At 41.9% G+C, this 17,713-nt stretch overlaps 2 protein-coding genes across 5 annotated transcripts in view; one reads left to right on the forward strand and one right to left on the reverse strand.

The window, feature by feature from the left end:
- Nucleotides 1-205: 205 nt before the first annotated feature.
- On the reverse strand, nt 206-13,271 carry tbc1d22b (TBC1 domain family, member 22B). Of its 3 annotated transcripts, none has more exons than XM_041061751.1 (13): nt 12,999-13,271; nt 9,521-9,710; nt 9,250-9,415; nt 8,093-8,260; nt 7,684-7,754; nt 5,898-6,026; nt 5,696-5,761; nt 5,300-5,414; nt 4,944-5,050; nt 4,791-4,866; nt 4,491-4,618; nt 4,166-4,261; nt 206-2,992 (listed from the first exon to the last, which is right to left on the reverse strand). In XM_041061751.1, exons 1-13 carry the CDS (start codon nt 13,052-13,054, stop codon nt 2,864-2,866), a joined length of 1,497 nt encoding a protein of 498 aa, XP_040917685.1. In that variant the 5' UTR covers nt 13,055-13,271; the 3' UTR covers nt 206-2,863. The 3 variants fall into 3 exon arrangements, with proteins under 3 accessions (XP_040917685.1, XP_040917676.1, XP_040917667.1); XM_041061742.1 differs by having other exon boundaries at nt 9,250-9,418; XM_041061733.1 differs by having other exon boundaries at nt 9,250-9,421.
- A 2,239-nt stretch (nt 13,272-15,510) lies between these two features.
- myt1b (myelin transcription factor 1b) overlaps nt 15,511-17,713 on the forward strand; it is a 100,162-nt gene continuing 97,959 nt past the window's right edge. For both annotated transcript variants that reach the window (XM_041053608.1, XM_041053612.1), the window contains exons 1-2: nt 15,511-15,612; nt 15,871-15,986. In XM_041053608.1, coding sequence (XP_040909542.1) covers nt 15,875-15,986 — 112 coding nt within the window. In that variant the 5' untranslated portion in view covers nt 15,511-15,612; nt 15,871-15,874. The remainder of the gene's footprint in view (nt 15,613-15,870; nt 15,987-17,713) is intronic.

The following is a 17,713-nucleotide window of genomic DNA, read 5'->3' on the forward strand; positions in this document are numbered from 1 at the left end:
TGGTGGGGGGCACTTCACTGAGCTGTCAGGATCACTTCCGACACGTCACTTGCCCACCTCAACACCGCGTGAGAGCATCAGGAGTCTGTGCTGAGGTACCAATGAACCCCAACCCAGCCACCCCCCCCCTCCCACCCTACACTACACCCATCCCACCCTACACTACACCCATCCCAAACACAACACACACATTCTTCCTTTTGGCACTTATATAACAATCGTTTAATATAAACAAAACGTTAATATACAGCAGGTACTGTAATAATTTACTATTTCTTCATTTAAGGCTGAAGCCAGTGATGACTACTGAAGCACTCTAAAACAGACTGTACTGGCCCAGTACAGATTTGGCAGATTACCGATGAAACAGAATGAACACTTCTGACACACACCAACACGTTTTCATGATCTCAGCCTTTAGTCATCACCTTTACTTGAACACAGCATGGAGTGAACAATACCATCATGGTAGGGACACAATCGGTTGGTGCACCTGAAAGAAGAAAACCTACTTGAAAGGCTAAAGGCATAATGTAACACCCACAAAACATTCAATGTCTCGGGTGAGCAAAACAAGGTTGATGAACATAAGATTACAGCTGGTTTAATGATGCAAAAACTGACAATGAACAAACTATAAACAGGTTTATGAAAGTGTTACTTTTCCAAAAATAGAAAAGGCTGATTTCACCAACTCAAGTTTCAGTAGCACAGTGTCTTCAGTAGGACTTCACTGAATATAATGCCATAAAGTAAGTCAGACTTCAATCGATGGTTGAAGCACCACGTTTCAGAGGGACCAACTAATTCCTGGACATGAATTTAGACTTCACACAGCTGATCATGAAATGCACAAATTCATAGTTCAATTTGTTGTAGACTACAATGACCAGGATAATTGCCAGGATGCTAATGCACAGAAAATCCTGATTTTAAATGTTGCTACAGCCTAACACAGCATTTGCTTCAGAGTGGTTCAATGTTCATGTGAAGCAAATGATCGAAGCAGAAACCCCTAAATACACAGCTAATGGTGGGGATGCACCAAAGGCTAATGTCTGTGATTTTTCTAACATACACTGTGTTATAATTATCACTGGTAATGAAGGTAGATGAAGTAATATTAACTCTACAATCCCCAGCACCGCACACACACTCACTCACAGATCCTCAAAAAAAAAAAAATAAAATGCAGTTACAGATAAACACAGGGAAAAGTCTCAGATACGAGAGCAACCTAACCTGAATCTGAAACAAACATAAAACACAAGCATTAATGACAAAGCATTTATACATGTTACACTTTAAAAGCATGGAGTACATTACAAATGCTCATAACAAAGGCATCGTCATATATTCTGAGCTGCACTGAGTCCACAGGTAGGATGGTGTGATTAAACTTCTTTCAGTACAAACAAGCATCGACAGGGGGCACTTCCTCAATTTTATTTCAAAATATCTCTATAAACAATTATTCCAAACTGAGGAAACTGAACATTTTCACTGCTTGTTATTATATGAAGTTTTTACAGTGGCCACAGTTTTCAATTAGATACTTCACAGACTATCATAAGATCATTTATAAGACAACTACTCTCATTGTTAGGCATAAAAACTAAGTTTGGTAAAATCAAGGCTAGTTGTTACTGATCTCATTTTGTGCCATTTATAAGAGTATTAATGTGTGCCACTATCTCTAACTAAAATCATATTTCATTTGTCTAAAATATAATAAAATTTAAATTCATCTAAGTCAGTTCCACCCTAAAAATTAGACCTATTTCAGCTGACGTGTGAGAGGGGAGATCCAAAGCTACATTAACCTGAAGTTCTCTCGTTTTCCTGATCTATTCAGAGGCAGTAAAATTCACACTTTACCACTCTTGACATTTATGAGCTACACCCAAGAGCCACATAGTTATTTCCCAAAAAAATAAAAATAAAATAAAAAATAATCCTCTTGACCAGCTAATTCGCCTTTAACAAGAAGGTAAGCTGATACCGGATCAGTTTCTCCACCTTCAAACAAAACACAACCTGAAATGAAACACAGTACCTACTATTTGCAACTCTTAGGTCTTAGGTACCTAAATACAAGCTAAAATATTAGTAATTGTATCAGTGTCAGCAATTGAATTGACTGATTGAGGCCCAAACTATGGACTTTGATTAGTTGATTGTACAGTGCAGATTTGGTAACCCTGAACCAAAATATATGTCTACACACAAACTAGCTGTCTTATCTGAAGAAGTGGGGGAAACCCAAAGTCCATCTTATTTAGAATAGCTTGACAGTGTCAGACTACATAATTATGACAAAGTGTTGTAGTTGCCTGATTTACACCTAATATTTTTTCCCCCTGTAAAACTATGTCTATGAAAACAAATCTGCAAAAAAATATAATCTGTAAATACCGTCGTTCACTAAAAGGATGATCTCACAAACATTCATCATCCCTGTATATCACAGCATGTACTTCTGAGCGTACACTTCACTTGAGAGACAATCAATGTATGCATGACCAAAAACAGGACGAGTAAACCAAAATGGCATAGCTATGGTTGTTCATACTCTAACAGTCCACTGATACAGTGCAGTACCTTGACTGCAAATAGTCTCATGTTCACTGAGCTCTATGGCTGCACCGTGAACTCAGATCCAGTGTGCGATATTCAGCTCTGAGATGACATCCCGCAGGTCTCCTGGAGCTGCACTTGAATACATCAGTCTCTTCCAGGTTACTTCAGAGACAACACTGTATGTCCGGAGTGTCTCGGATAGTGTGCGTCCATCCAGTCACAGTCTAATCTGATTTGAAGTTTAACAGTACTGTGTTTGCTGCGATGTGGAGGCCCCCGGGCCTTATCTCTTGTAGTGGCTGGGTGCATCTGCAAACATGTACTTTAGTCTATAAGCTTCAGCCAGGAGGAGACCCACTTCCTCGTTCCCCCAGTGGATTGTGGGAACGTTCTGCAGTAGCATGAGCAGGCCCTGAAGAGCAGCAGAAAAATTATTTCAGGACACTGACACTATTTATGGAAGGCAGCAGTTAATAACAGAGTGTGCATAGCATTTTAGAAATATAGAAACGATATGAGCTAGTTTGTAAAATATAACTTAGAGACAGTGGAATCAGGTGTGCATGTTCACTGCTGCAGTGCAATGTATACACTGCAACCTGTATGCAAGGAAAGCAATGCCTAACTGAAACCTTTAATCCTCTGAATGTATTGACCTTATTGAACTTCCTGTCTACACCGGCAGTGAGAATGTGTTGAGTTGTGCAGGTGAGCATCTGCTGCTTTCAGCAAACATCTGACAGTGTGACACAGTGCAAACAGCTGCTATCGCCAATGAACATGGAGTTACATTTGTACCTGAGGAATAGTTCGAGCACAGAAAAGATTTTTTTTTTTTGCATGCACAACAATTATATTTTGTAAATACTATCACACAAAGAATTTGTATCTCTAGTGTTTTTTGCTCTTGCTCTACTTGACAGAATGTTACTTTGTGGCACAATACCACCACTGAGAGTTTCTTTGTGTGGTCATAATTTCTCTACAAAACACATTCTACGAAGAGTGGCTGATAGGTTCATGGCCTCAGGTAGAAGGAGATGAGTTATACAGCTCTGGTTACGTGCACATGCAGGTCAGCTCCTATGGACAAAGTAAGAAGGTCCTTGGCCTGATTCAAGCTGATATGGCCCCTCAGGCTACTACCTCTTCCCCAGGATGAAGAAGGAGCTCAGTGGTCGCCATTTTGACTGTAACTATGACCTCATCTCTGCTGTGGATCACTTTCTGGAGATCCAAAATACTGACTTCTACAAAGAAGGGACCCCTATGCTCCACAACTGATGGAGTGTGAAGTGTGTAAATGTAGGAGGGGGACTGTGATTTAAAATAAATGAGCTGGGTTTTCTAAAATTGACTCCTTCCGTCTTGAAACACAAGCTTATCATTCACATCAAATGAAACCACATTAATTCAGACAGATGCATTCCAAACATTTAAATACACACAATTCTGGTATTTCTGATCTGGTGGTATTTAAACTCATGTTTATTAGTGACAACATTCCACAACTATGTATTCAGCTGCTTATAATTTAGTGGTTACTTTCTCAGTCGTGTGGAAATGACTAGAAAGACAACGGTACCTGAAAGTCAACCATGGAGAGAATTTCTTTGCGCCACTCAATGAGGAAAGCAGCACAGACGTACAGATGGAAGTGGGAGAAACCCTCTGCTTCAGCCTGTGGAAACAGAGCAACACTGCAGCCAACTACAACGCAGCTTCAACCGTGATCCAAATGTCACCAGCAAAGATAATCAGCAGGGAGAGGACAGTCTGTCCCCACACCTGAACCCAGTAAACGTAATAAATCCTGTGCGATGGATCATATTTGCAGTGTGAGTGCTAGACTGCAGGTTGTTGTGCTGTTGTACTGTAACGGATCAGTGATGGTGTACACTCTGTGTTACCTGGTAGGTGTCCCACAGACGGATAGTGCAACGAAGTGGCAGCTCCCTCATCAGCAGATTGTTCATCCACCGGAAAGCGAACTGCAGGTACTCTACTTCATACTTCTTGAAATGATTGTGAATGTCCTCTGTGGACGGACAACACACACACACACACACACACACACACAAGCACACTACCCTCTATTACCTTCTGCATGTATGAGCTCTTAGTACAAACTCAGAAACAAACAAACAAACAAAATGAGGAGGAATGAGCAGAACATAGTAATGGATGATGACTGACAGGAGTCCACTCACCATCTATCCTGCTGACCAGCTCCTCCAAAGCTTTCACTTTGTTCTGGATTCCAGGCTGAGCGAAGGTGTAGTTGTCCTGAAAGGAAATGAATGTCAGTGAACTGGCACAGGTTACTGCTTTATGATCACTGAGCTGTTTGTGTGTGAGCAGACCTGTATTCCATCCAGCAGCTTGCTCATGCACCAGAAGCTGTCAGCTTCGATGTTTCTCTGGGTGTCCAGAGGCAGCGCCGCCACGTCAAAGTTCTCCACATCCTCCGCTGGAACAACAAACAGCACCGAATGACACAGAAACCGCCTGACTCACACAGAGGAGCAGGTTTACAGGAGGATTTCTGAATGCTGCCCTCTGCTGAGGTTGGCTGAAGAAATGTTTTTGACTCAGGATGTTGTAACAGCATTGTAAAATGTAGGCACATGGAACAACCATCAGCAATCATCAAAAATTAAAAAGGCTGACATGAGTCATTCTGGTCTGATGTGGAGGAATTTTCCCATCAGTGACTTACTGACAAACTCAAACAGGAAGACGACAAAGAAGGGTGTCACCAGATCATTGATTCCCTGGACGTAACCACTGGCTGGGTGACGGATGGCCCAGATAAAGAGGATACGCTCAAACACCTAAGGAAGGAAAAACAACAACAAAATGTTAGGTTACTGAATGAGTTTACCACATTTACTGAGAGATTACAAGGGATGCCAAGTCTTAACCCCCAAAAAGGAGTCTCTACCTCTGGGGACCTCTTGGGGGTCCCCACAGGGTCCTCATGGGTTTGGTTAAGCCCCCCGGTAATATTAAAAACAAGCCCACACAAACAAATCACCCCTATGCACTTTTGATGAACTGCTGACATATTTGAACTGCTTGTAATTCCTCTGCTCTGTAGTGTTTCACATCCTACCTCTTGCACAACAGGCTGCTGGAACAAGGGAATCAGAGGGTTGGTTCTTGGGATGTCAATGTGGATCTACCAGGGAGAAAGATTATTGACATGTCACATGTTTGTGCATGTTTCCTTTTCAATTATAATATGGTCTTTACTAATTTTTTGACAGATGAGTAGCAGCAGCCCAAAGGCTTATTAACTTTAACTGTACTATTACCTGTCTGTACGTGTCTTTATAGTGCTCATCTGTTCTGGAGTGGTAATACTGCTCGATGAAACCAAAGTATTCTTCTCGCTTCCTTTTTAGCACCAGTTCTCTGCGCTCCTTGTTGGCTGGCAGGTAGCCCTGTCAGAGACCAGGAACAGGAGAGAAAGAGTCAGTGAGAAGCAACTTTTTTTTGCTTATGTGAACAGTTTCAGAGGAACAGAACAGGCTGACTATTTGAGATAAGAGGAAAGCGAACAGATAAGGCTGCGGGGTAGGATAAGGTTTTGACATTTTGTGAGCATAATGTGAGCATGCAACTAGAGAAATTTTTATTGGACTCTAACAGTTGTAACCCAGAGGAGAAAATCCATGTGTGTACACAAATATTTCACTATGCACAAACATGTCGTTTTTTTCTTTGTGTTGTGTATAACTGTATCCTCAAAAATACAGAGCAATTCACAAATATGCCTAACTTACTATGTAAACAATTACACATTTGTGGATCCATCTGTAAACATAAAATGAGCTTTCCTGTCAGTTAGTGAGCAACATGACGTTTGAGATTTCCCTCCTATTTGTTTGAGAAGGTTCGTCCCATCACTGCTGCAGAAGCTCCCACAGACGAGCTGCACTTGCAGGTTGCTTTGCTTTCACCTTCTGTCCAGTTCATCCCAAAACCAGCTCCATGAGCTTTTAGGTCTGGAGACTGTGCAGGTCTCTATCATGTGGAGCCTCCGTCTGGTTCTGTTCTTCTAATGTTCTGGGTCATTATGTTGCTGTAGGATGAAGCACTGACCAACCAGTCTGTCTCCACTCTGACAGAAATATACACAACTACTTCCTGCAGCTGTACTTCAGTGTGTCCATAAAACATGTATTACTGCATGCACAATACCTTTAAACACACTAATCATTTTCCATAACATTTAAACATATTGCAAACATACAATATTAAACATAAATAAATGTATACTTTACAATTTAAGCAGTAATAACTGGTACCTTTAAATGACTGTCACTTGAATACTACTACTACTGAATACTACTTCTGATTCCATCTCTATGGAACAAGAACGTTTATTGATCAACTGACAGCAGTTAACATAGGCTATTGAATTGATTGGTAATTCCAGTTGTAGTGTAATTATTGTGAAATCCACACAAACATTTCCACTTAAATTAATTGTCTTACACAGCATAGCAATGTTGCCAAAACAGGTAGCTAACGCCTCACTCTGAGTCGTCCGATCTCACGTGAGCTAGCTTGTACACAGTTAATACAAAGTTAGCAAACAGAAGGTAACTCCAGTAAGAAAGCAAGCACAACACACTCACCTGAAAGTGTCAACACTGAACCCGATCCTGAATCACAGCCACTGAGTTCACGTGAGGGAATGTTGCCTCCTGTAGGCCTACCTAGTAACTGCAGCTCACACATTTTTTTTTCTACTGATCAGCTGCGATAAGAATTGGACAAAAATCCACAAACAAATGGCAGGGACCATGTGACGTCGCCTGTTTCACCCGTACAAAAGGATCTACAACGGCATAAATGTTTACAGAGTAAGTTATGCCTATTGGCAAATCACTCTGTATTTTTTGTAGATATGATTTTACACAACACAAATAAATAAATAAATACATGTTTTGACATAGTGAAATGTTTGTGAATCACGGTACACGTCTGTGGATTGTCTCCTGTGGGTTACAACTGTTAAAGTCCAATAAAAAGCCAGCCAAGACACACAGAAGACTACATGATAGCAAAAAAACTGAAGGTCATGAGACTTACAGAGAGCAGTCTCCATGTGATTGGCCGGACTTCTCTCGGTATGCCAGACCAGCTGTGCTTCCGGAGTTCCTCTGTAACAGCACAGAGCAAGATATGAACACACGTTATCGACACTCTGTTTCAGTGTGCAGAAAACCACAGCAGACACCGACACCCTGAAGCAGACAGTGTGTTCAGATGGATGTAACCTAGAGGAAAGTGTTAACACGCAGTACAACTTTCAGGCAGTGACGTTTACTCAACCCTCTCTTTTCTCTCCAAAGACATTTAAACATTGCTAACTGTACATTGCTGTTAGAGGGTCAGTCTAGCTCTCATCGCTGAGTCCGTCCGAATGGGGCTTTACAAATACCTACAAATATCTACAGTGTGATGGTGTGTGGCTGTGGTGTTTGCTCTCCTACTGTACCTAGATCAGTGTTGGGACTCGCAAGTAGCTGCCTGAATTTGTCCAGCCGGCTCTTCTCCCGCACCGTCATGGGTGGTGCCCCTGATGCGTTCTGGTCTGAGATGCGAGCCACCAGTGGGATGATGGGACGGACTGGGAGAGACTGCTGCTTCTGCAGTGTGGAGCGGACTGTAGAGGGCCACGTATGAAAAAAAAAAAGAAAGATAGAAATCTAATAATAAAGTAATCAAAAAGTAATGACACATAATGTTCAACTAAACACCCTCTCTATAGAGTTAAGTTTCATTAATCCTCTCAATCTAGATATTTAAATTCCTTTTTGTTTGCCCCAGTTACTTCCATAGTTAATCCTCGTTATCTTAGAGATGGTTGGGCTTCTCATTTCAACGACGGCACATGAGTTCAGGAATGAGGGACTGTTTAGATAAGAGAGGTGCATACTTATCTATATATACAAATGAATGCAGCTTATCTATAGGCCCCACTATTCAAAAACCAAACTGACTTAAAATTGATTCTTCAGCAGCATCATCATATCATATCACATCTTCTACAGTGTGATTACTGGCTAAATGTATTTTGTTTGCAGTTAACAAAGAGATCCAACCAGAGGTATTCTTCGATTGTTCTGAAGTGAAAAGGAGTTTGTCCTATATCAAATTCTATGTAAAATTCTGTCCTTTCTTTGAAAGTGTGTATACATCTGTTTGACCAACTGGCCTCTGGGAGCTGACTCAGTGGGAGACTTGTGAACAGGCTGAAGTATGAGGGACTGATGAATAGCCTGAGCCTCAGAACATACTGTTACTATTCATTTGTGATTCATGAGAGGCTAAGCTGTAATTACTCCTTATTCACAAAGACAATTTTAATTTTAAATACCTTAATTAATTTGCACTGTTAGTACACAGTACTACAGTGTTGATGATAATAAACTCATTGGTAGTTTGACCAGAGTCATTTGTCTGAAGACACATTAGTGCACACGGACTGTAAAATGTCCTGCCAGGCACATGCTACAGGCCTAGTATAATCCCAGCAGTCCTGACAGCAGTGTGAGGTCCCTCCTCTGTAATTAGCTTCACTATGAATCACCTGATAAGCTGCTCACTGGTTCTTAATGCAGCATGTACTTCTGCAGCACATCAGCCACATACCTGACGATGAGTTGAGGTGGGCCTCACTATTAGACTTGACAACCTTGCCGTTGACATGCTCGCAGTCTGTGTCTTCCTCCTGAACATCCTGGAAGTTTTGATCTTCCGAGCTAGGACATGCCAGCCTGTGTGACACCCTGCTCTCTGTCTCACCTGCCTGGTTCTGCTGCTGCCGTGAGGACAAAGGAAACACATCAGAATATCTCATTTCAACTCAGACCAACTCAATGCCCAAAGCTGCTCACAGATAAAAACTATGTCTTGTAGCCACCTGATTCTGTGTGGACGTGGAGTGCAGGCCTGTCTGCAGGGATGAAGCTGGGGCAGGAGTCCCGAGGAAATCCTCATCTTCCTCATCGTCGATGTCCCAGGCATCATTGGTGCTGCGGGCAAACTCATGGAAGCTGGAGGCCTTTTTGGACTTGAGATTGTTGAACTTAGGCTTTGTGTCTTTGGGATACCTGCAGGGGGACAGATCCAGAGGTCAAACAGGCAAGACAATGAAAGGCAGAAAATGAAAGAGTTCAGTGGTCTCACTCGTCCTTAATATACACCAACACGTCACCAAAAGGAACGAAAATAAAATAAAATAAAATAAAATAAAATAAAATAAAATAAAATAAAATAAAAGCAAATCCAACAAAACACTACAAATCTCTCAAATAGGCGATGTAAATGTCAGCATTGGCACAGAAGCAGTGCATGCAGTCCACACAGGTTCAAGCACTCGAAGACAATCAGCTGCAAAACAAGGCTGAAGATGGGAGTGGGTGACATGACGCCATGCAGTCCAGCTGAGCTCAGCACTCACGTGCGTCGTAATCGTGGGTCGAGAGGTGGATGCTGTGCTCCGTAAACTGGCTGTACACTGTAGAAGATGACGTGAAATGCTGTCACCTCTGTGCAGAAAAAAACACATGCAGCTTCCACGTCTTTGACCCAGCTGGTGCTAACAGTCAAAGATGAACTTCAGAGGATCTGCTCATTCATTACTGTTCAGAGGAAAGTTGGCAGACACACATCCTGTCCTTGTCCAGTGTTGCTCTTTCTACACATATTTCTCCTTGTTTATTAGTTGCAGTAAATTGCTCAGTGCCTTTAAAAATCACAGACAAGAAAGCAGCACAGATGGAAACGACCCTTTGGTCCATGCACTAGATTGAATATACGGCTGCCAGACACATTGTGTCCAGTATTATTAAAAGGGAAGGTGATGGATAGTATCATCCAACCCCTGCTGCGTACACATTACAACAAACCAAACCATACAAAGATAAGAAGAGTTTGTCTGTAAGCTCAAATTTATGATTTGGGATTAGTTTGAGATTTGTGTCAATGATGTGCCAGTGTTTGAAACACAGTGGGGACGCATTTTGTGAAGCACAGAGGCAGCAAATACAGCCTCGTATTCTGTCCTCCATTAACAAGATGACAACTCTTTTCTACCCCCATTGAAATAACCATAACCCTCTCTTACTTAGATTGGACTGTTTTTACTGAGTACTGAACGGAACAAGAGGACAGCTTGCACAGCCCCCATGTTCTTTACCACCCTGTGGTGGGCATTATGTTCAGCGGATGTGAGAATCTTAATGCTCAGCTTCTTTCCAACTCTGGCGACCCAAAGCAGACACAGTGAAGAGTCGCAGGATGGGATCTGGGCCAGGCCCACAACTGCCAACAACACTTCTTTCCTTATCTCTTTTCCTTGCAGCCTCCTCCACCACATCAAAACGTTTAGGTTTTTCTAACAAGAAAAAAAGACTGGATCCAGTAATGCAATATCCTAAATGTTGGCTGTCAGTGTATCAAACATTTCACTCATGATAAGAACCTCGTTCAGAGTAGCTGAGAGGCTTTTGTGTAAACATCACAAAGTAATACATATCACTACTAGTATGTGAATTTGGTCAAACTGTGGCTTCTGACACTTCAAGCTAATTCATGTCATTTGCATGAATAAACTGACAGTCAGCCTGGTGGCTGAGAACTGGGCCTGCTGATTATCTGGCAGTGCCAGAGTCTCTTGTTTACCAGCCTCAGACTTGCTTTATCAGGAGCGGCTCAAGGACAGGCAGCAAGACTAGCTGCTCGCTTCTTGTTCAAACATATGTTTGTATTCGGGCTTCCAGCTTTCCACCCACCACAGTTTCAGAGAGATCAGTGTGCCTGACAAAGGCAACAACGCCCTCTCCTTAGAGATCCTCGCCTCTCAGATTTCCCAAACACACTGCCCTCCCCCCCTTGCCCACCCCACCCTCTCTGTCGGGCAGTTGCATGGAGCCAGGGCAGGACAGCCGCTCAGGATCTTCACAGTCAGACAGACACAGAGGCCAGTAAAGATATAAACACAAACACATACGCTTGAACGGGTCGTGTCTTAATGATGAGTTTGCATTTTCCACAAGTGTTCAGGGTGAGTAAAATAAAAGCGAGTATGAGAATACCTGCAGATACTAAGAGTCTATTATGACCCATTACCATGATGCCTATTGAGCAAGCTCTACAGGCTGGGACTAGCCTCGCCCCTGTTATTGCCTCTCACATATCACGAATAAATTCAAGTTACAACAGTAAGAACACCTTTCTCTGATAAATAATAAGCCAGAGAATAGTTTAACACCACTTATGTAATTTTCAAAGACCCTTCTAACCAGCTTGATGAAAAAATAGTCATTACCTGCATAAAATAAAGAAAATACTGCATTCATAAAACCTAAACCCAACTGCCTGAGAAACGGGTTAAAAATCTTTTTTGTTGTGCAGAGCATGGGATATTGTTTTATCCAGAGGTTTAGAGGAGGATTCTGGGAATACATTCAGAACAGTGGTAAGTCTCATTAAATGACCTTATGGGTTTTGCCACATATTTATTTTATAGAGAAACAAAGCTCCACTGCCACTGTGACTCGAACCAGTGGTTATACATGAGAGCCACCAACTAGGGCCTGGGCTAACACAGGTCTAAAGTGTTATTAATGATCTACCTGCTTTCTCCCACATTAGTGACATAATACCATTTTTCCATGACCCTTAATATAACCTCTACTTTGGAACAAGTGCTTCCTAATCTGTCCAACTGCTTCTTATGGTTGTGCTGCTGGTCATCTTAGTCATCAATAAAACTGCCACAAAAAGAGGATGTATTTTATCTAACTTCTGCCCTAATGACTCATCTAACAAAGCCCACTTAGAGATTACAAAATAAGAGATCTGAGATTGCTGCAGTCACCCTCATCAAGACACTTGAGTCTTCTTCACTGTCCCCTCTCTCTCTCTCTCTGTAGCTATCTTATATTGTGTGTCACTCACTCAGCTCAGACTGAGAAAGCATATGGCGGGGGATGCACTGACTGTGACAGCTGACACCTCCACCCTGAGCGTTAGAATCCGCAGAGAAGACAGAGATGCAGCTCCGTCTCTCTCAGCTGACACACACACTCAAACAAATCCTCAAGCGAATGTCATAAAACACACAACTACAACATGGTCAGCTAATGACCATTCATGAGATATTTACAGTGACATTTTGTACGTTAAGGTCAGCTAAAGAGCTCAGCTTTAAGCTACTTTTCCTGTATACACTTGATTACGAGTCGATCCGGCTAAAAGGAGCTATGACTAATATGTTTCTGTTCTGACCGTTGGTGATATTTTCCACATTAGCAACAGTATTTCTATGAAACTTTCTGAAGGAATGTAACTTGGTCCTGCTTCGGTATAATAAAGAGAGACTAACGAAAACCCACCTTCCGGGAACCTTTGCGTTTCTCCTCCAAAAATTGATCCTGTTCTCGGTGGCCATACTCGGATAACACAACCCCCTACAGACCGACACCGAGACCGGGTCCTGGCATGAACAAACCGCGGGGAAACCGTTTCCGTGTTTCAGTGGTGACACCCCAGGTCCACTCGGCTCCTTCTGGTCTGCTCCCTCATGGGTTTAGACGGCAGAGAGATGGTGATATTTAGCTTCCAAAATCGATGATGTGTGGTACGGAGCACTGGAAGCCGCCATCTTGGAGCTCAGCGACTAAAGCGTGTGATTGGCGGGTGGGTCGAACAGGTGCAGTGAATGTGGCCAATAGGATGAGCCGGTGAAGTGACGGTCAGGGATGCTCGCATATAAACACACGCACGAACCAACATGAGGGCGACCGTTGAAAGTTCGTGCAGGTGGGAGGTTTGTTGTTCTTAAGCATTGTTCTGAGGCAGAGTTGTTTGGACTCCAGCCATGTTGATGCCTGCATATTGTTTGACTTGATCAGCCAGGTGCTGAAATGGCTGAAGAGGTCTGCTTTCAGTTCAAACTCCAGTTAGTAATCGTCGACTCTTTTTAATCACATTTCTGTATTTCACTAACAAGTCGATCCACAAAATTAGGTTGAGAAGTTTTTTTTTCCAAGTAGATATGGCAACCATTTGCTGGTTAGCTTCTCAGTTGTGGGGGGGGGGGGGGGGGGGGGGGGCATGTGAGAAAAAGTATGAGAAGCACTGACTTAACCTCGTGGAGGGCCCTGGGGCAAAGATATGTTGTGGGGAACTTAAGGCTTAAGCAACCCCACTGTACAGTTCTACAGTTTATTCATTAAAGTTCCTTCACTGCACCTTCCTGTCAGCCCTGACACACATAGATAAATCATGTAAAGCTGTTTAATCAAACACAACTTTGAAGTTGTGTAAAACAACCTCAAAAAAAAAAAAAAAAAAAAAAAAATCATGGAGAAAACTCAGCTTTTTGAGGGGCCCCTAGACAGTTGCCCACTTTAACTGACTTATGTAATAGTAAACTAAAGTTGAAGGTTTCATCTAGGGATCGGGAAAGTTTGGGCATGTGGCCATAACTACAGTTATTTCATTTTATTATAAGCCATAAAAACCACAAACCGACATACAAATCAAAAAACTTCCTCTGCATTCTGACACTTGCATCTTATGTGATGCTGCGTAATACTTCTCTCTTTTTTTTTTTTTTATCCCAGATCTTGCATGTTTCATATTTATCCACACGAGGGCAGGCATTTTCTGTTCCAGTGAGAGAGTCTTGGTCAAAGTGAAACCAGTCGAACCACCTCTTATTTACTGTAAATTTTTGAAAAAGTGAGTTTTCCATTTACGCTGCTTGTTTCATCCTTTATCAACAACAGATAGCTGACACCACAGATGTGTAGGCAGTGAAATGAAACTGACTGACTGTTGATGAACTAAGTCATTTTATTTCCATCATCATTTAACTCAAGGCCCCAGTGACTCTCGCAGAGTGTTTTAAAGCCCTTGTGTCCTATTCAAATGCAGGCAAATGCAGGTTTTGGAGACATGCCTTGGTTTCATTTTCAGTGCTGGTCTGTATTTGAATTGCAGGTGCTCTCCCTCGTCTGTTTGTTTAGGGAAATCACTGCACTTCCCCACCGGTTTACACCTCCTTCGGTATCCAACGAACTTCAACTGACAAAATCCAGGTGAGAGTTTGTATTTTGGTTCCTTGCTGTACTACTGTAGTATTTCTACAGCCTGAGAACAAATGTGTGTTGCGGATCTCAAGCCATTACGAGCAGAGAATAGCTCCATTCACACTTTTTCTGGGATTATCCATTTGTTATGACTTTGCTTTTTTTTTTTATAAAGCGATTTTCAACTTTGCCTCAAGCAAGTCTTGTGACTTTTTGCTACCGCGTTGCTTTTGGTGTGGACAACTCTCTGAGGAAAACAGTGGTGTGAAAGGGGTAGACTGAGAGGAGTTACACTGATAGAGTCACAAGGCGGGACAATGGGGAACTGTGTGTGGGACTGCTGGAGTTGCCTGGGGCATAACAGTTTGCTGAACGACACTCTGCATTTACTTTGAACTTTTTCCTGCCAGACCACCATGGCTATTTCTTTCATTTCTTTTAGATGTGAGACATTTCTTCTCTAAATATAAACCAAGTCTCTGATGTAAATACAAATGTGATTTTTAACTAAAAAAAAGTACAAAGATCATTTTAATGCCTGAAGAGTACACTGAAGATGACTGTTTTTTTCAAAATTAGTGTATAGTGTGCTTTTCACAGCACAGGCTCATTGGAGTTTAAGCCCCCAGCTATATTTTGGTTTGTGTGACCCCCTTGTTTTGCTCTCTCTCTCTCACCCCTGAAAGAAGAGCATTGTGACTTTTTCTCTTCCTGAATGCTTTAGTGGCAACAAAACCCCTCCGACAACATTCTTCAAGAAAAGAGGAACTTTTTTCTTTTGTTGTCCTGTCATCGTGGCGAGTGTTCAGCTCTGCAGTTAGTTTCAAAGTTTAGAGAACTTCGGGAGGATTATAGCTAAAAGTATCTGAAAAAAAAGGTTGCCCAAATCTTTTAGAAAAGAAGAGGAAGGGAGGTAAGTTTTTTTTCTTCATGTGATGTATTTAAACTTGACTGTAAGTCATGAATATCTTTCACTTTTTGCATTAATAATGATCAAACACATAACTGACATGACAACTTTGTTTTAGTTTTGTGACTAAAGGAAAGCAGTCACTTTTACCACACTGAGTACATTAAATAATGCCACAGCTCATAAAGAAATGTAATCTAATTTGTCAAGGAAGTGGCTACATTGTGGTGGACAGTAAAAGACAATGAATTTCCTCTTCAGGCACATGGTGATGTATAGACAACTTCTTCATCTCAAGGTCAACGGGTCATCTATAGCTGTTCTCACATGCTCTGACTGTGACCAGGCCATGAAGGATTGTGCATTCTCTGAGAAAGGTAAGACAGACGCCTATTGAGAAAGTTTGTGTGTGTGTGTGTGTGTGTGTGTGTGTGTGTGTGTGTGTGTGTGTGTGTGTGTGTGTGTGTGTGTGTGTGTGTGTGTGTGTTTGAGGGGTTTTGTGTTTGTGTGCTTTACAAATGTGAGTTACATGTGATCATGCAAAGTTCTTCCATCTTGTTACCTTTTTGACCTTTAGATAGCATAGTACTACTGTTCGACTACAATGTACAGATTAGTCTACATACATGTGGCATGTGTTGTTCATGTGTTGTAGATTTCCTCATTGAATAGTTAAGTGTAATGAGCTTTACAGTAACAGACAACTGACAGAAAATCAGCATGTTTGCCAGAAAAGACCAGTCCTGAAACTGAAAGAGAGAGTGCAGCAGAATCTCACTGCTGTATGCAGATTTACAGTATACATCAGTGAAGCCTGTGTCTGTGTGAGCTCACATACAATGGTCTCAATATACAGTGGACAAGAATAATACGTAGAAACAATGGTGAAAGCATCATGGTGGTTCAGGATCATCCTGTAAAGGCCCTGTCACACCATATGGTGGCCCACTGAAATTCACCTGCACATCTCTGTGCGATGGTCATAGAATCCAGCTTGACTGCCTGCAGGGCTGTACAGCTGTAGCGTGCAAGTTAGCTGCTCGCTATACATTCTGGCACTAGTCGGTCATATAAGCTTCCTGAGTGTCTTTTCTCTGCACTGTTTTGTCAATCTGAGCCTCAAAACTCCACACGCCAGTATAACCCAATTTACATGTGTCAGGTGCTGACATTTATTGAAGTTGGGTTATTTATTTGTAAGATTGTTTCATATCTATTTGGGTTGGGTTATTTTTGTTTGTGATCGGGACACCACATGTGTGAATACTGAAATCTAGTCATACACATTTACATTTAAATGTTATTTGTGGATCATGAACCACACATTAGTCACATTTTTGACACAGATTTCTCTCCACACCATACTGCTGCGTGACCCAGGTGTGGCTGCAAGCTCACACAGTGCTGATGACCTTCTGAGTTTCTAGCAGCTGACCCCAGATCAGATTGAGGTTAGCGACATTTTACACCCCAGTGCCTGCTTATGGCACATTAATTCTCAGATAGTACTTTCTAACATGGTGTATAAATCTCTGACGGGGAAGGCTGACCCACGCTCTCCTTCAACACTAGGTGGAACCGTTAGTGTTAGTGATGAAAAAGAAAAAACTGAAGAACATCTTTTATTGTTTGGTCTTTGGGAAGGTTCTTTAATGTTGACTGAATAGAGCTATCATGTACAGTGGCTTCAGAAAGCATTTAGATCCCCTCACTTTCTTCACACTTTAATGTGTTGCAGATTTAATTTTAAAAGGATAAAATTGCCATTTTTGTGCATCAGTCTACACTTAATAATCCATAATGACAAAGTGAAAACAAGAAATGTTTGCTAATTTATTTAAAAATCAAAACTGAAACCTTCAGCCCAATCTCTCTGTCCCAGCTGCCAAGAAGTTCCTCCCACAGCATGATGCTGCCACTACTGTGCTTCACCATAGGGATGGTATTAACCAGCTGATGAGCAGTACCTGGTTTTCACCAGACATAGTGTTTGGAGTTCTGCACAAAGGGTTAAATGTTTGCCTCGTCAGTCACTGTGAGTGAACCACTTTCTTCATCCCTGAAAACGACCTGTTTTCTATCACAGATTTTTTTTTCTTTTTTT

This window comes from Toxotes jaculatrix, chromosome 2, assembly GCF_017976425.1.
Source record: "Toxotes jaculatrix isolate fToxJac2 chromosome 2, fToxJac2.pri, whole genome shotgun sequence".
Lineage (NCBI taxonomy): Eukaryota > Metazoa > Chordata > Actinopteri > Toxotidae > Toxotes > Toxotes jaculatrix.

Bases quoted from the DNA above. Each gene is read 5' to 3' on its own strand.
- tbc1d22b (XM_041061733.1), bottom strand. From the start codon at position 13,054: ATGGCCACCGAGAACAGGATCAATTTTTGGAGGAGAAACGCAAAGGTT. The intron at 9,422-9,520 runs GTGGCTACAAGA...TTGTCCTCACGG, and splicing joins CCACGTCCACACAGAATCAG to CAGCAGCAGAACCAGGCAGG. The intron at 7,755-8,092 runs GTACAGTAGGAG...GTGCTGTTACAG, and splicing joins GAGTCCCAACACTGATCTAG to AGGAACTCCGGAAGCACAGC.